The sequence below is a fragment of the Talpa occidentalis genome, unplaced genomic scaffold (genome assembly GCF_014898055.3).
Source record: "Talpa occidentalis isolate TD23 unplaced genomic scaffold, MPIMG_talOcc4v2.1 talOcc4.16, whole genome shotgun sequence".
NCBI classification, from domain to species: domain Eukaryota; kingdom Metazoa; phylum Chordata; class Mammalia; order Eulipotyphla; family Talpidae; genus Talpa; species Talpa occidentalis.
Genome location: NW_023601653.1, coordinates 56528409 through 56554381, shown reverse-complemented (window position 1 = coordinate 56554381; position 25973 = coordinate 56528409). Strand labels below are relative to the sequence as shown.

Here is a 25973-nt window from a genome sequence, read left to right as displayed (position 1 = left end):
TTAAGATTTATTTATTTATGCATACAAGAACTGGGGTACAGGCCAGAGGCATGGGGAGGGGGTGAGAGGATTCACCAGAGACAGAGCAGGGAACAGAACAGGCAGACTGACTGAAATACACTGCTGAGGGGAGCAGCAGGCAAGACAGAGAGGTCTGCTGCACCAATGTGGGTAGCTCCCTGGCCAGGGATCGAACTTGTGCTGCAGTGGCTGCGGATAGCTTCCCAGTGCTGTGCTTAACCCCTTGCACCACCAGGGAGGCCCTGGAAGGTATCTTGAGGACAAATGCTCATCTTCAAGCAGTGCTATTGGAAATAAGTTTGTATGTCTTCCCCACCCCCCACTTGCTAATAAAAATTTATACATTTGGAAGAATTTAGGCCAAGTCTGGCTTTGCATGGAATTTACCACTTGATATGAATGTTGAGGGGGAAGACTTGCTTGTTTCCACCTAATCCAATCAATGGATGCTACTAATACTTACTAAAAGATCCTGACAGTCACTGAAAGCCCAAATATACTGAAATTGACTTGACTTGCAATACATGGGGGAAACTGTGAGATAGAAATACATAAAAATTTGTATATTGGTGCTGGTAAAAACAAAGAGTCCCATAGCTACAAAAGGGATTCGTGCTTTCCGGTACTGTGGAGGAAATCTGGGAGGCTGTCATCAAAAAGCAAAGTTAGGAAAATGGGATATTTTACCAAGAAGACCTTAAAGAACAAGAAGAAGGTTGACTAAGGATGAGAATTGGAAACAACCTTAAAAAAACAGGGGATAAGATGAAAGCATGAGAGAAATCAACAATGCAGATGATTTTGGCATTTTATTTTATTTTTCTTTACATTGTCATACTTTCTAATATTATTTTTTTAACTATTTTTAAAATTAACTTTATTATTTTTTTACATCATTGTTCATTTGTAAACAATATTTGCTTTCCCCCACCCCCTTCAGGTGTAGTCCCCATAGAGTTTCCTTCACCAATGCACCTGTGCACCATGACCTCAGTCCTCTGTGCTCCTCCCTTCCTTCCCCTGATACCTCTCCCGCCTCCTCCCCTGCAGTATGTCTCTGTCTTTGATTTATAACTGTCCCCTTTTGCTTTGTTGTGTTTTGTACTGTTGTTATTTTTTGACACTGATGTCTTATTTGGTTCCCCTTTATTCCTGCTGTAAGTGAAACCAACCGATATTTTTCTTTTTCCTTCTGACTTATTTCACTGAGCATAATTCCTTCTAGTTCTATCCACGTTGCTGCAAATGGCATGAGTTTATCTTTTCTGATTGCTGAATAATATTCCATTGTGTATATATACCACATCTTCTTGATCCTAGCCAGGACAACAAGACAAGAGAAAGACATACAAGGAATCCAAATAGGGAAAGAAAAAGTAAAACTATCACTATTTGCAGATGATATGATAATATACATAGAGAACCCTAAAAACTGCACCAAAAAACTATTCAAAATAATCAACCAGTTCAGTAAAGTAGCAGGATACAAAATCAACACTCAAAAATCAGTAACCTTCCTATACACAATCAATCTGAAGAAGAAGAAATCATGAAAACCATCCCTTTTATAATTGAAACAAAAAAATCAAATACTTGGGAAGAAACCTAACAAAAGAGGTGAAAGACCTATACAAAGAAAATTATAAAACACTGTTAAAAGAAATAGAAGAAGACACAAAGAAAGGGAAAGACATCCCCTACTCATGGATTGGAAGAATTAATACTATTAAAATGGCCATCCTACCAAAAACAATATACAGATTCAACACTATTCCAATAAAAATCTCAGTACATTCTTCAAAGAAATAGAACAAATACTGATTAAATTCATATGGAACCACAAAAAAAAAACAAAAAACCAAAAACACGAATAGCCAAAGCCCTACTGATGAAAACAAAGAAGAAAGGAGGTATCACACTTCCAAACTTCAAGCTATACTTCACACCCGTAATAATTAAAACAGCTTGGTATTGGAACAAAAACAGACACACAGACTGGTGGAACTGAATAGAGAGCCCAGAAATTAAACCACACTTATAAGGACAACTGATCTTTGACAAAGGAGCAAAGAACATGCAATGGAACACGGACAGTTTGTTAAATAAATGGTGCTGGGAAAACTGGACTATTACATGCAAAAAAATGAAACTAGAGGGCCTCCCCGGTGGCGCAGTGGTTGAGTGCTGGGTTGCGAAGCTACCTGCAGCCTCTGCACCGCCAGTTCGATCCCCGGCTGCACCCCGACCACCAGGGGAGGGTCCCGCATGGCGCGCAGACCTCTCCTGCCACCTGCTGCTCCCCTCAGCAGTGTACTTCAGTCCTTCTGCCTGTTCTGCTCCTCGCTCTGGCTCTGGTGAATTCTTTCACCTCCCACACTTCTGACTGTACCCAGAGCTTGTATAAATAAATAAAATCTTTAAAAAAAAAAAAATGAAGCTAGACCACTACCTCTCACTCATGCACAAAAGTCAACACGAAATAGATAAGAGAACTGGACATAAGACCTGAAACCATAAAATATATAGAAGAAAATACAGGTAAAACACTACAAGACATACATCACAATAACATCTTTAAAGATTCATCAACCAAAGCAAATAAAGTCAAGGAGAAGATAAACACCTGGGATTACATCAAACTGAAACGCTTCTGCACAGCAAAAGAGGCATTAACCAAAACAGAGAGACACCCCTCTGACTGGGAAAAAATCTTTGCACTCCAGTCAAATGATAAGGGACTGATCACAAAGATATACAAAGAACTCACACCACTCAACAAAAACAAAATAAACAATCCAGACAAGAAATGGGCAGATGAACTTAAAAGACACTTCTCCAAAGAGGAAATGCAAATGGCCAACAGGCATATGGAAAAATGTTCAACATCCCTTATGATCAAGGAAATGCAAATCAAAGTCACACTGAGATACCACCTTACACCAGTAAGAATGGCACATATCAAAAAAACAAGCACAGCAAATGTTGGCGAGGATGTGGTGAAAAAGGAACTCTCCTGTATTGCTGGTGGGAGTGCAAACTGGTCCAATCACTAAGGAAAGCTGTCTGGATGCTCCTCAGACTACTAAAAATGGAGCTACCATAGGACCCAGCAATTCCACTCCTAGGGATCTACCCAAAGGACACAAAAACATTGTTTCAAAAGAACAGCTGTACCCCTATGTTTATTAGAGCACTATTTACAATAGGCAAAACCTAGAAACAACCAAAATGCTCAAAATAGATGACTGCATCAAGAAGATTTTGGCATTTTAGAAGTCGAAAGGGGAGAGGCAGGGAGGCCAGAGGAGAGAGAAAATGCAGGGAAGAATGCAGTGCAGAGTTAGGTCTGAGACTTATTTTCATTTTCATGTGATAGTGGGTTTGTAAGATCAGAACTGAGAGTACCCTCCAAATTTGATGATTGATGCTTGTACTGGGAGCAGTTTTAAAAAATGTGGAGGGGATGGAATGGGTTTCATTTTGCTCTAGAGAGGTACTATATGGGAGGGGAGACTATAAACAAAAAAATATATACTTCATATTTTTAGAGTTGGATGACATTGGAATCAATTCTTATTTGATAAGTCTGGAAGGATTTAGGCAAGCACATGTACTGAGAAGAAAGAGTCAGGATAGAGAGTGAGACTCAAGTTGCAAGAGAAAATGCGAGCTAGGTGGGTTAAGGCATAGGGGAAAGGTTTGTTAATTTGTCATTAAGAAAAAAAGGCGGGCCTCCCCGGTGGCGCAGCGGTTGAGCGCTGGGTTGCAAAGCTGACCGCGGCCTCTGCAGCGCTGGTTCGATCCCCGGCTGCTCCCCAGCCACCGGAGGAGGGTCCCGCATGGCGCGCAGACCTCTCCTGCCGCCCGCTGCTCCCCTCAGCAGTGTACTTTGGTCCTTCTGCCCGCTCTGCTCCCCGCTCTGGCTCTGGTGGATTCTCTCACCCTCCCGTGCTTCTGACTGTACCCAGTGCTGGTATAAATAAATAAACAAATAAGTCTTTTTTTAAAAAAAAGAAAAGAAAAAAAGGCATTCTAGGGGCCTCCCTGGTGGCAAAAGGGGTTAAGTTGCAGCTCTATGAAGCTATCCATGAGTTTGATCCCTGGCCAGGGAGATGACTGCACGGCACAGCAGACCTCTCCTGTCTTCCCTGCTGCTCCCCTCGGCAATATATTTCAGTCAATCCGCCTGTTCTGCTCCCCACTCGGTCTCTGGTGATTCCTCTCATCCCCTGCACCTCTGGCCTGTACCCTGTTCTTGTGTGCATAAATAAATAAATCTTAAAAAAAAGAAAAGAAAAAAAGGTGTTCTAAAATATAATCACTTAAACATAGATGTTTATTTCTCTGCCATTTAACTGTCTGGTCAGCCTAGCTAGTGTGGCACAGCCACATTTCTCAGGGACACATATTCCTGTCACATTGTTGCTTCAATGACGCTACATGTCATGGTTGTTCTTCTAGGAGGACCGCAAGTACAGGGCCTGGGACAAAACAAGTGCAAGTTGCACCTGTTGTCTTGGTTTACTTTCTCTTGGTGAGAATTTAGTCATGGAGCTACCATTCAGTGTTCAAATTTCTGTACTCCAGTTTTAAATATCACATTTCAGTACAGTTAGATACATGCCAACAGTGTAAGCTTTAATTCTATAAAAGGTCAACTAACACGCTAAAGGGCGATGGGGAAGCCCAGTTCACTAGTCTTCAGACACTGGTCTTCAGCTAGCATTGGATCAGAAAGGAATGTATTTTGCTACTTGCTGCTAACACATTCTTCTACTCTCATAGCTCCACAAACCCTGGTGGACTGGCATGCTGAATGTAAAAATGGGGATTGTGCTCATGAAGTTAGTCATTTGTTAAACAGCATGGTGAATGTTAGAAGTAGTGAAATTAGGGCCTCCCTGGTGGCACAAGGGATTAAGATGCAGCACTATGAAGCTATCTGCAGCCATTGCAGCATGAGTTCGATCCTTGGCCAGGGAGGTGACCCACATGGTGCAGCAGACCTCTCCTGTCTTGACTGCTGCTTCTCTTAGCATGTATTTCAGTCAATCTGCCTGTTCTGCTCCCCACTCTGTCTCTGGTGAATCCTCTCACCCCCCCACCTTTGGCCTATACCCCAGTTCTTGTATGCATAAATAAATAAATCTTTAAAAAAAAAGTAGTGAAATTAAAGTTATTTAAAGTATGAAAATTGTCTACAATAGTTGAGAGAATTTTGTTACCTCTTATTTCAGGATTGACTCCTGATATAGGATTCCTAGGCTTCCCTGTGTTGAGCCATTCAGATTTCTGAGTCATGAAGGTGATTAGCACAGAACTGCCTCTGAAATGTTTTTGTATCAGTCCTGAGTCATGACCAATGCCACCGCAACTCCCCCAGTAAGAAAGAAGGCCCGATTTTCACCTTGTTCACTTTTTTTTTTTTTAGAGGCATGTATTATTTATTTATTTGTTTGTTTGTTTTTTGTTTATATGTGCACTGGGTACAGTCAGAAGCGCGGGAGGGTGAGAGAATTCACCAGAGCCAGAGCGGGGAGCAGAGCAGGCAGAAGGACCGAAGTACACTGCTGAGGGGAGCAGCGGGCGGCAGGAGAGGTCAGCGTGCCATGTGGGACCCTCCTCCGGTGGCCGGGGAGCAGCCGGGGATCGAACCGGCGCCGCAGAGGCCGCGGTTAGCTTCGCAACCCAGTGCTCAACCGCTGCGCCGCCGGGGAGGCCCACCTTGTTCACTCTTGTTGTGAGCAGAGAAACCTATTTTATATGGCCGGGCAAACGTGATTATAGAGCATCTTGTCATGGATGTCTCATTCCTCCCTCCTTGAAGCCACAGGCCCCTGTCCCATTCCTTAGCTCAGGATAAATACCCTCATTTTGCCCTATCTGCATAACAATTTACATCCATGTAGATTCTCCATTGTATGTGGGCAGGTTAAATTTGTTTTCTCCAACTAATCTGTCTGATGGTAATTTGATTGCCTGAGCAGCTGGAGACAAGCCCAGAGGGGTGTGTGTGTGTGTGTGTGTGTGTGTGTGTGTGTGTGTGTGTGTGAGTGTGTGTGTATGTGTTGGGGGTGTTTCTTTCTACCCTACATGTAGTTGACGATGCTCAGCCCCACCCTCACATCTATACTTCACCCCATGAGCAGGGCACCCCATGAACAGGGCACAGGAAAAGTGACAGCAGGGAGGCAGGCAGTTTTCTCAGGAAGGTGTGACCACTTCTGCTGGCAGCTCATTGGTTAGAATTCAGTCACATGGTCAAGCACCCCTTTCAGGGGTGCTTGTGAATTGGGGTTTTTGGGATCAGGCCTGGAGTCTGAGGACCCCATGCGGGCTCTCTTCTCAGTTCTTGTCTTCGGTGAGGAAAGAATTCAATGTCAAGACCAAAGTTATAGAAAAGCAGAGATTTATTGCTATCAGCGGAAGGACAGGAAAGCACTCTGAGCAGATGGTGCTGAGTGGATAGCCACAGAGGTGGTGAGAAGTAGGTGTTTGTAGAGGTACAACAGGCAAGAAGTAGGGGTTTGGTGGCCTTCGGGTATCTCTGCAATGTGTTTCTTGCTGACTGACTGGGCTCATGGTGGTCTCCTAGGCTACTGAGGCCCAGTGAGTCATCCCACATTACTCAGCCTACCTTCTTGAAGCCAGCTATGGTCCATTGCTATTATGCTATTATGTTGGTGTCCTGAACATTCCATTTTTAATTGAATTGGGGTGGGCAGCAACTGCCTGGTCTGCAGTTGTTTCTAATGCAGGCTGATAAGTGGACTTGGGGCTCGGGGCACGCTGTTCCTAACTGACTGCCGGTACCCTTTTCCTACTTTCCTCCTTCACTTGGGTGATCAAGTGCCCTGCAAATGTACTTGGTGGGAGACAGGGAGTTTTGGGGGAGCAGAATCTGCAAAACCCAAAACAATACAACCCAACAAAATTCTTTTTAAAAAATGAGTCGGGCCTCCCTGGTGGTGCAGGCGGTTGAGTGCCACACTGTGAAGCTGTCCGCAGCCTCTGCAGCACCAGTTCAATTCCGGCCGGCGAGAATCCCACATGGTGAAGCAGATCTCTCCTGTCTCGCCCGCTGCTCCCCTCAGCAGTGTATTTCGTCAGTCTGCCTGTTCTGTTCCCCGCTCTGTCTCTGGTGAATCCTCTCACGCTCCCACGCATCTGGCCTGTACCCCAGTTCTTGTATAAAAATAAATACATCTTTAAAAAATAAAAAATAAAAAATGAGTCAAAGGACTACAGGATGTATAAAGGACTACAAGGTAGATATAAAAGTAGGTAATGAAATAAGGGCAAAAGGAGGAAAAAATGAGTATAATAAAGTTAGTGATTAACAGGTATCATTCTACTTTGGTAAGGGAAGGAATGGATTGCCCTTTTTTTCCTTATTTATTTATTTATTTATTTTTAAAGGATTTATTTATTTATTTATACAAGAACCGGGGTATAGGCCAGATGCACGGGAGGGTGAGAGGATTCACCAGAGACAGAGTGCGGAGTAGATTAACAGACTGCCTGAAATACACTGCTGAGGCGAGCAGTGGGCGGGACAGAAGAGGACTGCCACGCCATGTGGAACACTCACCGGCTGGCTGGCCGGGATCGAACTGGTACTGCAGAGGCTGTGGACAGCTTCACAGGGCGGCACTCAACCGCCTGTGCCACCAGGGGAGGCCCTATTTTTATTTTTAAACAATATTTGCTTCCCCCACCCCCTCAGGTGTAGTCCCCATTGAATTTCCTTCCCCAAGGCACCCATGCACCATCACCACAGTCCCCTGTGCTCCTCACTCCCTCTTTCTGATCCCTCTCCCTCCTCCCCTGCAGGATGTCTCTGATCTATAACTGTCTGTTTTTGCTTTGTTGTGTTTTGTACTGTTATTATTATTACTATTTTTTACACTGATGTCTTATTTGGTTTTCCTATATTCCTGCTATAAGTGAGACCATCCAATATTTTTCTTTTTCCTTCTGGTTTATTTCACTGAGCATAATTCCTTCTAGTTCCATCCACGTTGCTGTGAATGGCATGAGTTTATCTTTTTTGATTGCTGAATAATATTCCATTGTGTATATGCCATGTCTTCTTGATCCAGGCATCTATTTTTGGGCATTTGGGTTGCTTCCAGGTTTTACCTATTGGCCTTTTTTTTTTTTTTTCTTGAAGCCAAGGTAATTCATCCAAACTGCTGATACAAATTTTAAATATTTAACCCATCAAACTTTATGTTTAAGTTCTTCACTGTCTTCCTAGAGATTTGATAGGTAAAGTACTGACTGGTATCGTAACTTGTTGGCTACAAGAGTTAATCCGTCAGCTTTTAATATTTGAGAGTGTTGAATGCTGAATACAGTTACTTGGTTAGCAAGTCAGTGATAAAAGAAAGAACAAAAGTTGTGGTAGTTATATTACTTGCCTTTCACATTTTGCCTACCATTTCACAAAAAGTTTATAGAGGCATTTTACTAAATTCAAAATGAGAGATTATTCAAAATACCAGTTGTGCCCCTGATGTCCAGGTGCAGAGAAGCCAGCCACAGCAGTTAAGTCTCATGAGGGTTAAACTGACAGACATTTTTACTCAAAAACTATGATCATCATCATTTGGTTGTGTTTGGGTCGGAAAATCTACAGGATGGGGAAACTTTCATCAAATTTCTAGTTTGTTCTAGCTTTAAGAGTTTATCATTCCAAGGCTGAAGCTGTCCGCAGCCACTGCAGCGGTAGTTCAATCCCCGGCTAGGGAGCAACTCACATGGTGCAGCAGACCTCTCCTGTCTCGCCTGCTGCTCCCCTCAGCAGTGTATTTCAGTCAATCTGCCTGTTCTGCTCTCCATTCTGTCTCTGGTGAATCCTCTCATCCCCCATACCTCTGGCCTGTACCCCAGTTCTTGTATGCATAAATAAATAAATCTTTTTTAAAAAAAGAGTTTATCGGGCCTCCCTGGTGGCGCAGCGGTTGAGCGCTGGGTTGCGAAGCTGCCCACGGCCTCTGCGGTGCCGGTTCGATCCCTGGCTGCTCCCCGGCCACCGGAGGAGGGTCCCACATGGCGCGCAGACCTCTCCTGCCGCCCGCTGCTCCCCTCAGCAGTGTACTTCGGTCCTTCTGCCTGCTCTGCTCCCCGCTCTGGCTCTGGTGAATTCTCTCACCCTCCCGTGCTTCTGACTGTACCCAGTGCTTATATAAATAAATAAAAATAAGTAAGTCTTTAAAAAAAAAAAAAGAGTTTATCATTCCATTGTCCTCTGAGACGCTACCTCTTTTCAAGCACACTTTCTTTACCCACAAGTCAGTCAGAGAATGAGGTCACTGTGCTGCCATTGATCTCACTCCCCAGGGCGGCATCCCCACGCAGAATGAGGAACCTGAGAGAAAGACGTAGAATGTGCTGGGGCTGCATATTTTTGAGCCGTTTCCAAAAGTCAGTCTCTCTCTCTGTGTCCCTCCTCACTTGCAGGAATCTCAGCATGCCTCTAAGAAGGGTCTGTTGCTAGGGTTCCAGCATGTCTGGGCATGTCTGGCAAACTGGTGAGGCAGGACTGAAAGAAACCTGCTGACAAGGGGCTGAACTTGCTTCCTAGAACAGAACTCACTTTAGTGCAAGCGGATTCGTCAGTGAAGCCCTCTTAAAGACTTAGTCATTGGATGGGGAGTAATAAATGCATCATGGGACAGCTGTTACTCACTCAAATCTGTCGCCAGTCCAGGTCCATGAAAGTCTGTCTGGTCCCTAAGAGAAACAGACCTCTGAATCAAGACATAAAGGACTGTTTCACAGAAAACCAAATGTGAGATTGGGCACAAGCGGTTGGCTCTGGGTTCCCCTCAAAGAGGTCCACGCCAAGATCACTATTTCTTCAGGCTGCACCTGAAGGGTGCTTGATTCTCTGACTGTTGGTTGCATTAGGGATCCCCGCAGGAGCTTGCAGAGCCTGGAAGAGTGAGGCAGGGGAGGGGGGCTCTCGGGGAGCAGTGTGTTTACGTTTGAGAGACACCCTCTTCCCCCAGTGGCTCTCAGAAAGCCGAAGGGGCTTCAATATGCTAGTAGGCTTGTAGGTAGGAGAGGCAGTGAAATTCAAGTCATCGTTGCTAATTGACCTCATTAGTACTGAGGTAAATGAGTTTGAATACTATTCCTAATCAAATAGCTCTTAAGCTATGATGTGATACTGTGCAACTTATAATTATGGGTAACATCGTACACTTTTCAAGCAGGAAGGAGGAAACGGTGGAACAGTGATTCAATCAAGGAAGGACCAGTATTTCTTTTTTCCTTAAATTTCCAGTGGACCGATTCCTTTGTAAAGTACAGTGAGTTACCCGAATAAGAAAATAAAATGGAATAATGACATCAAAGATATAAGCCCCTATATTTTATTATTAGGTTCAGCAGATGTCAAATTATTCTGTCAAGGTGTTAGAAAAGTTTCCAGAAGTCAATTTCAGTACTTCTCCAGCTGCAGACACATAAGGCACAGTTTGTGGATGGGCATCTAATCTGCAGACCCCACTTCTTGTGGTTTTAGCCAACCTCTCACCCTAGGCTACTTGAAGGCACTCGTCAAACATCCCAGCCATCCCAGGTCCTCTCGGCCAATGGTTATGCAAGAGAGTGTCCTGCTCTAAGGATATACTTGCAGAGTATTTGTGTTTGCAAGTAAACGGACCCAGGAGAGTGAAAAAGGGAGGGGAGATAGAAAGGGACAGAAGAGGGAACTGAAAGGCTGAGGGATGAACACGTGTAAGTGTGGGAAAATGTTAGTAACTGATGAATCCAATTCTTTCAAGTCAGAAAATTTGCAGCTAAGCAAAACAAAAGTCATTACTGATGGAAAACACACGATTTTACTCCCCAAAGCTAATTCTAACAGAGTTTATTGGAGTCTTGAAGAATAAATAATAGTGCACTTAGAGAGTTCGTTTGTAGCTTTGATGCCTGTCACTTCTGTGCGTTTAATCTCCATTCACTTTTACTCTTCACACCTTATGCCATAGTTCTTAAGCATTAGTTACTTTAATCATATCAAGGTTTGAAAAAATACCCATTGTCTTTCAAAGTCAAGCCTTTACTGCAAGATTTTCTGCAATCTAATCTTTAACTTTTCATTTTCTAGCTTTGCTTTCTTATGATTACTACATTATTGTGAATAAATTTTTATGCTACTCCACGATAATGCTTCCCAGTCCTAGAATTCTCCCTCACACAGAATTCTGTTTCATCCACTCTTCAAGAACTAGCTCAACTGAATCAAACATAGATGTCATTATAGATCTTAGTATACACAAATCCTACATTCTTCATGAAGTTTTCCTTGATTGACTCAGCCAATTGTGAATACCAGTGTCTAGTACTTAAATGTCGTGCCTGGCACATAAACTTAATATATGCTTTTGGGTTAAACTCTAATAATAGAGTTCTTAATTTACAATACAGGACGATAACATACATTCTTCATCTATCTCAAAAAGTAGCTTTGAAGTTAAAATGTTTGAGGTTAGTATTCTATACCATATGTGATATCTGCAAACCATCATGCCCCATACTATCATGTATTATTTTTGTTTCTGCTTTCTCTTGAGGCAACAGAGGAATCAAGAACAGCTGCCCCAAAACTGAAGGCAGCAGATATAATACTGGAGTACTCGTGGTATTGGAAGACTTTCCAAAATTGTGTTTGAGAAAGGAGAGTCTGTTCTGGTTCAGGTTCTGACTTTGCTTTGGTAGCCACCCCTAAAACTGATCTGCCTGAAAATATGCCCCCCTGGGGGTCAGCGTGTAATGGGGGGTGCTTACCAATCTCAATTGTTCTAAGGACCCACCCTCCCCCTATTTTACAAAAGAAAGGCACAATTCTTCTCTAGCCTAAATCTTACTAAGGTGCCATACCCCAGGGATGCAAAATCCTCCAGGACACCCAAAAAGGGAACAATTGACTACTGAATGAGAATGGATAACACATCCTTTTACAAGTCAGGGGGTTTTCAGTTACTTGCTTTCAACGAGGTTGAAAGAGGACCCAATCAGAGTTGTCAGCTGATAGATCATTAAAAGTATTTTTTCTTTGTTAGATCTTTATGTGATTTTTTGGCATATAATTTGGAAGGAGTTCAAAGAATTAGGCTGCCTTACTATAACAAAACTCCATTCATTCTCATCTACTTATTTATGCAAACAAGTTTCCTCAATGCTTACATCCATGGGATTGAAAACTTGGAATTGGATTGAAGCAGAACTCTCATTTTAGTAGCACTCATCCACTGAGTTTAAAAAAAAAAAAAGCTGGAAAAAATTCTGCAAGATGCATTTCCTCCAAAATGTTACGTTTGCGTTTAGTGCTTATTTTTTAAGAATTCGAACTATATTTGTTTCCATCGTTGACAGGACATTTAAAGACAACACCTTTTAATTACACGATGAGCATCAAGGGAGTGCAATATAAAATGTAGTATTAGGATTAAATTCTGAAGATGTGGCATATGAGTTCCAGAAGATAAAGGATGGAAAATACCCAAACATAAACGAGATTGTATTTAAAATAGTGGCTATTGGTGGCATTAAACTGCCATGTCTTCAGAGTTCATTGGCTACTTTAAAAAGTGCGAGAAAATAGTCTCAACAAGCTGGAAAAACTGTATATCACCTTAAACTGTATAAGAATGTACAAAATTGTTTTGGAGGGCTCATGGGCCAAGAAGTTTGACGATCTTGAACAGAAACGACTGACTGAACCACCCCTTGGGGGGGTCTCAAACGCAAGTTCGATTGAAACCTGTAGCTCGCTGCGGCTCCCTGCACTGCACTATTTATTTTTATCCACATCAGTTTTCTCTCCGAGCCGACCGTCAGCGCTCGGAAGCCCGGGGACTTGCTCGACCGCGGGCTCGGCGCCTGCACACGCCCCGCCGACCCCGCCGGCACGAACGACTCCATCCCGACGACTCCGGGCGCCGTTCAAATCCCGGGTCCGCAGCAGACCGAGGCTGCGCGCGCCCGCCGGCGGCGGGGGGGGCGGGGCGTGGGAAGGCGGGGCGGAGACTCCAAGCCGGCGGCGGGGGCGTGGCCGGGGCGCGGGCTCGGCTCCCGCCGCCAGGGAGGTGCCGCCTCGTGCCGCCGCGCAGGCGCGCTGGCGTCTCCGCGTGAGTCGCGCACTGGCGCGCGTGTCCCCGCGCGGGCTCCGTAGCGCGTGTGCGGGCTGACGCAGCTCGCGGGCCCTCCTCCTGCTCTGCGGCGGCGTCGGCGGAGTTTGGGGCGTTGGGGAGGGGGCGAGGGAGCCAGAGTCAAGAGACAGGGAGAGAGAGGGAGGCGGAGGCGGCGGCGGCGGCGGCGGCGGCGGCGGCGGCGGGGGGAGGAGGAGGCGGAGGCGGAGGAGCAGGCGCCGCCATGGCCGCCGCTATCACCGACATGGCCGACCTGGAGGAGCTCTCCCGCTTGAGCCCTCTGCCCGCCGGCAGCCCCGGCGCCGAGCCCCCCGAGGACGAGCCGGACGAGGAGGAGGAGGAGGAAGAGGAGGCCGAGGCCGAGGCGGTGGCGGCGCTGCTGCTGAACGGCGGCGGCGGTGGGGGCGGCGGCGGCGCGGGGGGCGGCGAGGCGGAGACGATGTCGGAGCCGAGCCCCGAGAGCGCCAGCCAGGCCGGCGAGGACGAGGACGAGGACGACGACGACGAGGAGGAGGAGGAGGAGGAGGACGAGAGCAGCAGCAGCGGCGGGGCGAGGAGGAGAGCAGCGCCGAGAGCCTGGTGGGCAGCAGCGGCGGGAGCAGCAGCGACGAGACGCGCTCGCTGAGCCCCGGCGCCGCCAGCAGCAGCAGCGGGGATGGGGACGGCAAGGAGGGCCTGGAGGAGCCCAAGGGACCGCGGGGCAGCCAGGGCGGCGGCGGCGGGGCGGCAGCAGCAGCAGCAGCGTCGTCTCCAGCGGCGGCGACGAGGGCTACGGGACCGGGGGAGGCGGAAGCAGCGCGACCTCCGGGGGCCGGCGCGGCAGCCTGGAGATGTCGTCGGACGGGGAGCCCCTGAGCCGCATGGACTCGGAAGACAGGTCGGTGCGCGCCCTGAGGCGTTCCCCTCCCTCCTCCCGCGCGCCGGGCCCCTCAGAGGGGACTTTCGGCCGACACCCCCCGCCCCCGGCTCCCCTGCTCCCCCCGCTCCCCCTCAGAGGGGACTTTAGGCAGACACCCCCTCCCCTCCCCCGCTCCCCCGCTCCCCGCACCCGCGGCCCCTCCCCCCGGCGCTCAACTCGGAAACCGCCGCGGGCCGCCGCGCCCCTCTCGCCGCGGATGGCGGCGCCCAACTCTAGACCGTTCCCCCCAACTCTGGTCTCCCCGCCTTCTTCCCCCGCGGCTCTGCGCGCCGCCCGGACCCAAGGACAGTTCGGACTCGCGAACGGCCCCCGAAGTAGGCCCCGGCCCTCGGGCGGAGCCCCGGGCGGCCTTGGGGCACGCACCCCGGCGCGCGGGGTCAGCGTCGCGCGGCCGTGGTCGCGAGCGCCGGTCGGAGCCTGATGACAAGTGTTTTCCAACATGGCTGGTCGCGCCGGGTCTAGAACTTAGTTGTCCACGGAGGAGACTCCCTCCCCCCCACCCCCCGCCCCGCGTCCCCCGCCCCCCGTCTCCCTGATCTGCCTAAAGCAAGGAGAAGGTTAGTCTTTTCTGTTTTAAACGATGCTGCCAAAGTTCCCCATTTGTAGTCGGGAATGGGGTCTACAGCGAGATTTTCATAGCGGCCCCCATTTGTCTTGCCGTCCAGTCTGGGAGAGAAAGTTGAAAACTCGCCCAAGTCATTGTCGGAAAGAATCGTGCGGTGATACCTTTTCTAAAAATTCCTCACCGGGTCGAGGAGAATGGGAATCGCACCCCCAAAACACAGGTGTACAGCCCATTAATGTGCGGTTTAAAGTATTTATATGGTAATATGTCAGCCTTCCAATCCCAATCCTGATTTTAGATAGCATTTCAAGTCATGTGCTGAAGAGGTCTCTGAAGAAGTAGCTTTTTTTTTTTTTTTTTTTTTTAAAAGCTTGCTGGAAATAAAGTGGAGCCCGACGAAAAGGTCTTTCACTTTTTCGGGTCGTTAAAAATTTTATTGTAATGTTACGTTTTGATTGCTACTATCATTACTTTTTGATCTCTTCGGAAAACTTATTATTTGGTTAATGGGTTTTTAATGTACTTTTTGAATGGGGCCATGTCATTAATATTATATCGCTTCTCAAGTTTATTACATTTATTTTACCATCTACTAATATTTTGATGAGCAGTAGGAATTTTAACAATTGAGTTGATTTTAAAAGTTTAAATATTGTCAAGTTCTGGGACTTGTGATTGCTAACTGATAAAAATGAACGCTTTGGGTTATATTTAATGTCTTTTCTTAATGTTAGCATACAGAGTCCTAAATATTTTGGAAATTGGATTAGATTCCGTTTGACATTTACTTTAAAGTCTTATTTAAAACATGTTGGGGTAAAACAGACTAATAAACCTGGGGAAGATTTTACTGATCTGTGTAGTCATAGGCAATGTCTTTAAGAAAATTAAAAATTGATGTGAACTGCCTGATAAAGCATGTGCTATTTATAATTTTTTAATATCTTTTATTGGCAGCATTAGGTGTTTGGAAGTTGATGTTAGTTATACAATCAGAGTCTACCACAGTCTTCCATTTACTTGGCACACACAACGCCTAGCTCGCCCAGTTTGAATGTCTCACTCTTTTCTTTTTTCTTTTTCTAAAAAAGATTTATTTATTTATTTATTTATTTATTTATTTATTTATTTATTTATACATACAAGCAGTGGGTACAGTCAGAAGCGCGGGAGGGTGAGAGAATTCACCAGAGCTGGGAGCAGAGCAGGCAGAAGGACCGAAGTATGCTGCTGAGGGGAGCAGCGGGCGGCATGAGAAGTCTGCGTGGCATGTGGGATCCTCCGCCGGTGGCAGGGGAGCAGCCAGGGATCGAACTGGCGCTGCAGAAGCTGCTGGCAGCTTCGCAACCCAGCACTCAACCGCTGCGCCCCTGGGGAGGCCCTGTCTCACTCTTTTCATTCTCACAACTTTGGTGCAAGGTAGATACCTGTTAACGTTTATAACAGGTGAAGAAACAAGTTGACTGTCTTATTCAAAACAGTAAATACAGACTACAAGTGGTGGAGCTGCATTTGAACAAAAGTTCTCAGATGCCCTTATTTCCACTTTGAAAGAGTTAGAAGAATTCACTTTAAGTAACAAGCTGTATGTATCGAATGTTATTTTTAATTTTTAGTTAATATCCATCCTTTACACCCCTAGGAAGGGGTGAATTATTGGTAAAATAATTTTTCATAAAGAGCAGTTTTGGCTTTATTTCATATTTGTTAGACATTCATGTGAATATCTGGTTTTTTCCTTATATTTCACGTTAAGGAAGCAATGATGTTGGTACTACATGGTACAAGGTTAAAACTTAACCAACCAAACATACTTGCTTTTTCCTAATGCTTACGCATTTGACACTACAAAATACTGTAATCGATTTATCATCTCAGGGTAATAGATTTATTTATGACTTGCATAAATAAATTACTAGTGAAACTGGTTATGGACTTCATAATCTTAATTTTGAAATGTCCCCATGTTGCCTGTGAGGTTATTTTTGTTAGTTATTTTGAATTTGGAACGTACCCGTAGTTCTTATCAACTGTCCTGCAGATTACACCAATGTAATTGGATTTTATAGATTGATTTCATGGTAGGAAGTCTTTATTTTTGTAGCTGATGGAAGGATATTGTGGTTTTAGAGTGCTTTTTAAAAAAAGAGGCATTTCTATGGCGCTGATATTAATATTAGAATTTATCCTTTCTGTTAGAATACCTATTCAGGTTTTCTGTCATTTTGAAATGGATTGTACTTCCTGAGTTTATTTGTTGGATTCTCAAATAGTTTTAACTATAAGAGCTTTTCAAAAAATGTTAAGAATCAGGTAGTAAAGCATGTGATCCAATGTGTCATTTCCTAAACATGTATTGGAAGTGCTGTGGTGAAAAATGATTGTAAAATGATTAGATGACATCTGAAACAAAGAACATTATTTTCCCTGGGTGGAAGTTATTCAAAACTAGTATAAATACATTCATGTGTTTCTTTGGGTAAATTTGAAAACCTTGAAGTTGATAATGTAGTTTACTTTAACTTTGGTTATAATTGGGGGAAATAGATAGCTGTGTAAGATCCCTAAGTACTTTATAAAAAATTACACTTTTAGGTTAAGTTTAGACAGTAAATTACCTTAAGAGAGTTTTGGAATTTAAAATACCTTGGGGGTGTGTGTGTGTGTGTGTTCAACTAGAATATAAGGGGCGTGTGTGTAGTTTTGGAATTTAAAATAACTTGGGTGTGTGTGTGTGTGTATTCAACTAGAATATAAGGGGTGTGTGTGTATGTATTCAACTAGAATATAAGCCATGACTTAATTTGAAAAAGCCAAGCCAACTCTTTGTCACTCTTACCATCTTTTCTGGATAAATCCAAGTGTCAAGTTACAAGTTGTGTGTGTAAGGATAGGGTGATATTTGGTGATAGAGGCTAAACTTGTAAATTACATTAATGCTTGAAGGCTACATGTTGAGGTTGTGGGCAGTATTAGGGATCTGTGGTTGAGGCCATGAAAGACTTTGTCTAGTAACATTTGGGTCACACTTCATGATGGAACCCCAGTATATTTTGCTACCCCTTTCATTTCTGAGGCAGCTGTTCAGTGTCCAGAATCCATTTTTTAGCTTCTTTCATTTTTACTAAATTTGGGGAAGAGAGCTAATAGTTCTCAGTTTTCATTTATACTATAATTAAATTGCAACTCTGTTAAGATAGGTATGATTCAGTGCTAAAAACTAAATGGAAAACATAAAAAGTACAGATTTCAGGGTTGAATTTGTATGGCGAGAGTCTGAGGCGTTTCACTTTTTGGAAACATTACTACCACCTTATTGATTCAGTTAGGGCATCCTGTAAGTAAGCTAATTTGCTATAAGGCATAGATATGTACTGTGTGCAGAACTCTTAAGACAAAATGCTTTCCACTTCATCCATCTTGTCTGTTGCTGCTAGACTTTTAATTCCAAGGTGTAGATTTTGCCATGTCTCCTTGCACAAAACTTCATTAACTTTAAACAGGCTAGAAATTTCAAGCTTACCTATTACATTATTTATTGATGTGTAACATGTCCCCCAAATTTAGCAATTTAAAAAATAATAAACATTTGTTATCACGTGGTGAGAGATTCAGCTAAATCTGTTGGTCATCTGAGTGCTTGATTGGGTCTGGAAAACCTATTCCAAGATGGCTCACTTACGAAGGAGCTCTTGTCAGGAGGCCTCAGTTACTCACCAAGTCAGTATCTTTGTTAGACTGTTTCCCTCAGAGGAAGTGATCTGAGAGTAAGGAAGAAAGCACAGTGCTTCTATATGACCTAAATAAATCTTTCACACTTTCTTAACATATCTTCATTTAGCAGACAAGTTTTTCTTTTTAAAATTCATACTCTTATACATAAAATTGCTTTACATTTTTGTAAATGTACATTTTCAGAACTCATCAGAATACCACAGTGAATTTTTTTTAATTGGGCTTTAATTTTTCCTTTACTTCCCATATTTGTACTCCTACCGCCTTCTGTAAGTGGAAGAAATATTGCAGTGTAAAGAGCTTGTAATCTGGGTTCTAAGGACACAGTTGGAATTTTAGTATTGCCACATAGATTATGATTTAAGTAAAAGCATAGAGCATTAGTTCTGAGGTGTTCTGAAGTCCAAAGGAATTTTGGACCTTGGTTTAAGAGCTCTGTGAACTAACAAGTCACTTGAATGCTTGCTTTATCTTTATTGTTTTAGATGGTGTTTTTGAAACCAGGACAGTTTAAAACAGCTCATTTCTTTCTTTTTTTTTTTTAAGATTTATTTGTTTTATACAAGAACCGGGGTACAGGCCAGATGCGCAGGAGGGTGAGAGGATTCACCAGAGACAGAGCAGGGAACAGAACAGGCATACAGACGAAATATACTGCTGAGGGGAGCAGCAGGCGTGACAGGGGAGATCTGCCACACTATGTGGCACCCTCGCTGGCCAGCCGGGATTGAACCGGTGCTGCAGAGGCTGCGGACAGCTTCACAGTGCTGCGCTCAACCGCCTGCGCCACCAGGGGAGGCCCCAAAACAGCTCATTTCAATCCAGTTAATTATTTGTGTTAAGGTGAAATACCAATTACAGAATTTATGTAAACAAAGGACACTAAATAGGGTCAGGAATTGGATCATTATATTTGTGAATGAATTTTTTTTTGAAGATTTATTTTTTTTATTTATGCGTATAAGAGCTGGATTGTAGGCCAGAGGTGCAGGGGGAGTGAGAGAATTCACCTGAGACAGAGTGGGGAGCAGAACAGGCAGATTGACTGAAACACTGCTGAGGCTAGCAGACGGGAGAGCTCTGCTGTGCCATGTGGGTTCATTTCCTGGCAGGGGATTGAACTCATGCTGCAGTAACTGCGGATAGCTCCATAGTGCTGAGACCTAACCCTTAGCGCCACCAGGGAGGCCCTTGACATCGGTGAATTTAAGGCCAGCTTTCTCTGGGAGTGTACTTAGTAATACCTGTGAGATTTGTATGCAAAATTTCTTGTTTCCCTGAGTACGCATCTTGGATATTCTCATAGAATTTTTTCTAAGTTGAAAACCTGTTGATTTAGAGAAGATCCAGAAGTGATAAATGATGGGATAAATTAGAAATTGTAAATTTCTATAAAAAGCATTTTTAAAAAACCTGAGTGTGATATAATAATGTTGCAATGGATGATTGCGGTTTTTTTGTTTTTAAAGTTGCTAGGAGCAATGGTTAACATTTTATCAAGTAAAGTGGAAATTTTGAGGTTACAGAGGGGAAAAGGTATAGAGGTGAATGCTGTATGAGTCAGAATATTTGGATTTGATCTTTGGTTCTCAAGCTGGGTGACCATGAGAAAATTATTTAAGTTACTTAATGTCTTACTACCATAGGTTTCTTATCTGCAAAAAGGGGTCAGTAAAACTTCCTATTCTTTTCATAAGCAATTACTATGTGGTAGGTGTTTATTCTAGAGATGTGTGTGGAACTCCCGTGAAGTGCCAGCTATGATTCTAGGTACTGGGTGAATAAAACAAATCCCCTCACTCATGTGGGTTGGGGAGGTGGACTACACAAATGTTCTCATATCTGGCGGCTGTTAGGAAGCATTGTAAGATCTGAAATGCCAAAATATACTGTACCAACTATTAAATATGCGGCAAGTATCTGTAAATGAGTGTTGGAGGAACTTGCAAAAGTGTAGCTAGATCAGTAATATTTCACTCCACATCTATCATTCTGTCAATTTTCTATAGCATTTATCTTTTCTTTATGGTCTACTTAAAAGACTTCATAATACTTATTAATAGTTTTTAATATGTATGTGAAGCTGCTGCTATGTTAGTAAAAAGCTTGGAGGTTTGTTGTCTAGTAATGTTAATGGGTTTGCAGTGAACCAATTCCGTATTGAATTGTGTTTGTGAAAATAATAATTATATTGACCTTAGAACAAAATGGTCAGTTTTAGGCATGCATAGGTGATCAGATCAGATCGATGTTTAGATGTTTGAAGTCATTTTTTGAGTATTTACTGCTTAGTTGTGTGTGCTGTGCACTGATAAGAAAGAAATGTTATGGTGCCTTCTGAAATGTTTACTTTTTAAAGACAGGAATGAGAAGATGAATGTATAATTTTCCTAGTTTTTCTGTAAATTGCTTGTGGCACAACACATTAAAATTTAAACTAGAGGAGCCTCCCTGGTTGCTTAGGGCTTAAGTCTCAGCACTGCCTCCACAAAAGGCCACCACGAGGGCCTGAGTTCTATCCCTGGCCAGGGAGCTAACCCCTATGGCGCAGCAGGCCTCTCCTGTCTAGCCAGCAGCTCCCCATTGTAGTGTATTTCAGTAATCTGCCTGTTCTGTTCCCTACTCTGTCTGTGGTGAATTCACTTAACGCTTCCCCCACCCTCCTACCTCTGGCCTGCACCCTAGTTCTTCTATGCAAAAATAAATAAAATCTTTTAAAAGAATTTAAACTAGAAAATATGACTAGAATTTAAACTAGAAAATATAGTCAATGACTAAGAGTTTTGTTGGTAGAGAGGAGCTGGATTTTAGGGTTAGGTGAATGATGAGAAATATCTAGAAAGCCTAAATGAGACAGAGGAAGGAAGCATCTTAGCATATTCAAGAGACTTCTGTCTAGCTTAGGATGTATATTGGAACTGGACAATAAGAATTAATGACTAATGGGAGACCTTTCATGCCAAGACACATGCACACTTCTTTCTGGGTATAGGTTTGGGTATCGAATTCCTTTGCCTCTCCCCAACTGCTGTCTCTGTGATTCCTAGTCACATTTGGATGTTATCTTGAACATTTTCTCAAGGCAGTATATTCCTGGTTCTTTGATAGACATATTGCTATCATTCAAAAGTTCTTCATTGTCCTTATCACAACTTGAGTGATTCTTACTGTTTCTCTCCTGCTACGCGGTGTGCTTCCTGAGAATAGGAACCATGTCTGTTTTGGTCATTGCTCTATTCATAGAACCTGGCACAGTGCTTGATACATTTTTGGGATTCTCAAGTTTATTTTGGAGAATGATGAAACTGTGTCACTGGAAAATTAATCATATGTGGCAGAGGTAGAGAAGGAAAGTTTGGGAGCTGGGAGACCAGTTAGGTTGTAGGGATAGTGCAGGTGTGAAATGAAGAGATTAGGCTGGGGTAGAAGTTAGAGGAAAAGTTATACTTAGGAAACTGAAATCAGAGGAAAGAAAAGCTAATTTCCTGAGTGGTCTGTAATAAAAATGTTATTACTGTTTCTGAATAATAAGTTTTTCTTTAGGACTTTAACGGAACAATAGCTTACCTTATTTTTCCAGACATATACATTACTAAAACCTAGAACAGGGCCTCCCTGGTGACGCAGGGGCTTAAGCACAACACTGTGAAGCTATCCGCGGCCTCTGTAGCATGAGTTCGATCCCCGGCCATCCAGGGAGCTACCCATATGGCACAGCAGACCTCTCCTGTCTCGCCCACGGCTCCCCTCAGCAGTGTATTTCAGTCAGTCTGCCTGTTCTGCTCCCCACTCTGTTTCTGGTGAATCCTTTCACCCTCCGCACCTCTGGCCTGTACCCCAGTTCTTGTATGCATAAATAAATAAATCTTAAAAAAAAAAACACAAAACTAGAACAACTTTGGATAGTGAGCAAGTATGAGCCTTAGGTCAGAAAGGCTTGCATTGAGAACTTCTCAAAAGTTGTTTGCTTGCTTGTAAAATAGGAGAAGTAGCTTAGTAAGATAGCTATGGCTAATTGACTTGGGTATGAAAAGTGCCTATGGGTGTGTTTAACTATGGGTGTATTTAACTCATTCTTCCATTTCTTATGCATGGAGATGTGGAAAGAATACTGTAGTGAGAATAAGTAATCAGTATTATACTGACTTTACTGGAGACTGCCTGCAAAAATCTGGCAATTTATTTCATTTCTCTGAAGCTTGGATTGGTTCTTTTTCTTAAAAATAAGTGTTTTTTTAAAGTGTTTTTTATTCATGAGTATTAATTGGGAGTTTAGATGTGGTGATTCTGTTGTTTATTTGGCAAGTGAAACAGAAGTTCCTTTTCCTGCCCTTTAGACAAAACCCCAGAAGATTGCAGATGTAGCTTTGCTGTATCCAGTCATTCAAAGATATTTTAGATAGGTTCTTCTGGATTCAAAATCATCCTAATTTTGCTTCATATTTACGGTGCTGTATTGAAATAATCAGATGTGTTTGTCTTCTCTAGACTATAACATTTTTAATGTTAAAATCAGGTCTTTATACTTACATGCTTACCTAGTCTACTTTATTTTTTTTTAAACACTTTTTTTTTTTTTATTTATAGAGGCATGTTTTTCTTTCTTTCTTTCTTTATTTGTTTGTTTGTTTGTTTTGTTTATACATGCACTGGGTACAGTCAGAAGCGCGGGAGGGCGAGAGAATTCACCAGAGCCAGAGCGGGGAGCAGAGCAGGCAGAAGGACCGAAGTACACGGCTGAGGGGAGCAGCGGGCGGCAGGAGAGGTCTGCACGCCATGTGGGACCCTCCTCCGGTGGCCGGGGAGCAGCTGGGGATCGAACTGCTGCGCCGCAGAGGTCGCCGGCAGCTTCGCAACCCAGCGCTCAACCGCTGCGCCACCGGGGAGGCCCTTACCTAGTCTACTTTATACTGCTTATATTCATTCACTCTGTGATTGGTCGAATTCAGCTGAATGAGGAAGTACTTCTTTCTCACCAGTGTGGCTGCATGAAACCAAAGAAAACCATTCTGTGCCTTGCATCTTCTCCCAGTGTTTTTTAATAGCAAATGTGGAAACGGTGCTTGAGAAAAGTTATGGTCATTTGATTTAGAAAAGCAGGCTTCCCTAACCTACTTGGAGTTCTACAAAATAATGTCATTTTATCTTAGGGCAACCCCCCCCCTCCCCCGTTTGCATAAGAATCTGAGAATTGAACTTAGTGAAAGGATTGATTGGAAGTTCAGTTCATTGCATCCTCACAAACAATCCAAGTAGGGTGAGGAAGCAGGCAGAGATTTTTAACTTGTCCATAGTGACAGCTCCTTGAAGATGACCTTCTGGCTCTTGATGTGATCTTGGCTGCTACTCTGCCTATATGACTGTTGTAATTACCCTGGCCAGGGAAGTTTAATTAAAATAGTATAAGGGGCTGTTTTAATTTTCAACCCCTTTTTGTGGAGAATAACTTGCTTGCTAGTTCATTTACATTTCTGGGCTTTATTTCATTTTTAGTATTTATAATATAGACTGTTTAGCTTAGAACCCTCATAAGATTATGAAATATAAAAGTTGATTTTTAAGTGTTGCACCTATTTATACTTTAAGGGAATGGAGAGTTTTTATTAACATAGCTTAGTTTTACTTTTTCAGAGTCCAAGTCCCTGACTTTCTGACTTTCAGTTATATTCTGAATTCCAAAAAAAATGAAGTGTGTTACCAGTTATGAGAAAGCACAGGGATTTTAGGAGGTATTTCTCAGTAAATATATTTACTGGTTTATTTCTAAATTACAAAATTTTTGTTAGTACACTTCTTTGGCTGACTCCATAGACTTTTTAGTCCTTTAAATTCACATAGGCAATTATGCAAACATGTCTTTTGAGGTTGAGCACTAGTGTCTTTCTTGCAAAAACTGTATGTGCTAAAATCATCTGATAATTTTTATGATTTAATACTAAAAAAACATCTGAAATGAATGAGACTGCTTCTGTATAAATTGATGTTGACCTTCATAGATTTTATTTTTTTAATGCCGCTTTTGCCTAAAGAAATTTTCCTGAAAGTTTTTACGAGGGTAAAAGGTAAACTCTTTATAGATAGTCTAATTGTAATGAAGTAGGATGCTTCTAATATTACAGTCTTTTTGAAGATAATTGCTTGCTGATCTCTTAATCTGGATGAAAAATGTGGGTGGAACAATCTTAATGGGCAATAGAGTAGAGATGAGAAACAAATTTAATATAATGTATGCAGGGCTTAGTGGTGGTAGAAGAATAAGAACACAGTCTGCTTGTTTTCCATAGGCTATATTTCATCATTGTTGCGTAAAGTCCCTTTTGGCCAATTTAGTGAATGCTGCTGGGTCTTGGGGAAAAAGTCTTTTGTCTTTATTCAGAGAAATAATTGTGGGGATAGAGAGTAGTCTTTTTCTTGATTAGAAAAATCCATTTTAGCTTTTTAAATTATAGTGATAATAGCTTGTAATTACAGTAATAATAGTAATAATAATATCTTGGTTTTGGCTAATGATTTTTAGTGTGCCTCCAATTTTTATGATTATCTCAGTGTGACAAAACCATATATTTTACTTGCCTTAAAAATTCTACTTAAATCTGTCACTTAAAAACTATGGGAGCATTTACTGTATGCAAGGCACTTACTAGGTTTAGGAGTTTATCCTAAATGAGAGGTTTCTAGTTGGTGCATAGTACATACACATCATTCTGATTCCTTCTATCTTACCTGAGTAGGAAGACCTTAGGGAAAATTGACTTGAACATACCATATGTAATAGAACAGGCAGTTGTCTTTACTCCGCAGCCCCCCAGTTTCTGAGTTAATGATCTAAAAGCTTATAGAACCACAGCAGTTTGGAAGGCAAACTAGGTGGTCTTTCAGAAATCTAATGATTTCTTACAGAAATCTAATTTAATCTTCATTATTTGTTCTTGCTAAATAAAATTTTTAGTTTTTGTCCTTTGTCTCAGGAATGACTATTTGGAGTTGGATTTTATATTCATATTTTTAGGTTCCTATTTGTTTCAGTGGCCTAAGTTACAAATTTGGGACAAGTCCTGCCTGATTGATGGTAGTGTTGCTTTCTATGGTTGTCCTTAAACTTGTTCTTTTTTTTTTTTTTTAAAGTGAAGCTTACTGATTTGTTGGAACTAAATATTTATCTTGTTAGTAAACCTGTTTGCCTAATGAGTCAAATCATATATAAATTCTAAATCTCCTGTTTGTGTGTGCACTGTAGATATAGAAAAGTAAAGAAACAACTAGATATAATTTGTGTTAGATATTTTGATGTATTTCAGTATTTGTTAAATCATTTTTTTTTTTTTTTTCAGGTATCTTCTTTGTATAAATGTGGCAGTAAAGTTGCTTGGCATTACTGTTGTGCACTTGTGTGACTTTGGGCAATTCAGTTAATTTTTGTCTCAGTCTCAAACCTGTAAGATGAGGATACTGATAGTATTTTCCTCATAGGGTTTTGTAGGATTGTTGTAAGTATTAGAAGTTAATACATAATCAGATTTGTTTCAGTTACTCTGGCTGCATGACAAACAACTCCTGTATATAGTGG

General features: G+C 42.7%; 1 protein-coding gene across 1 annotated transcript in view; it reads left to right on the top strand.

Annotated features, from left to right (window-relative positions):
• Nucleotides 1–13408: 13408 nt before the first annotated feature.
• Nucleotides 13409–25973, top strand: part of AEBP2 (AE binding protein 2) — a 65967-nt gene continuing 53402 nt past the window's right edge. Inside the window, 3 exon segments of the mRNA XM_037514265.2 lie at nt 13409–13734; nt 13737–13907; nt 13910–14064. Coding sequence (XP_037370162.1) covers nt 13411–13734; nt 13737–13907; nt 13910–14064 — 650 coding nt within the window. The 5' untranslated portion in view covers nt 13409–13410.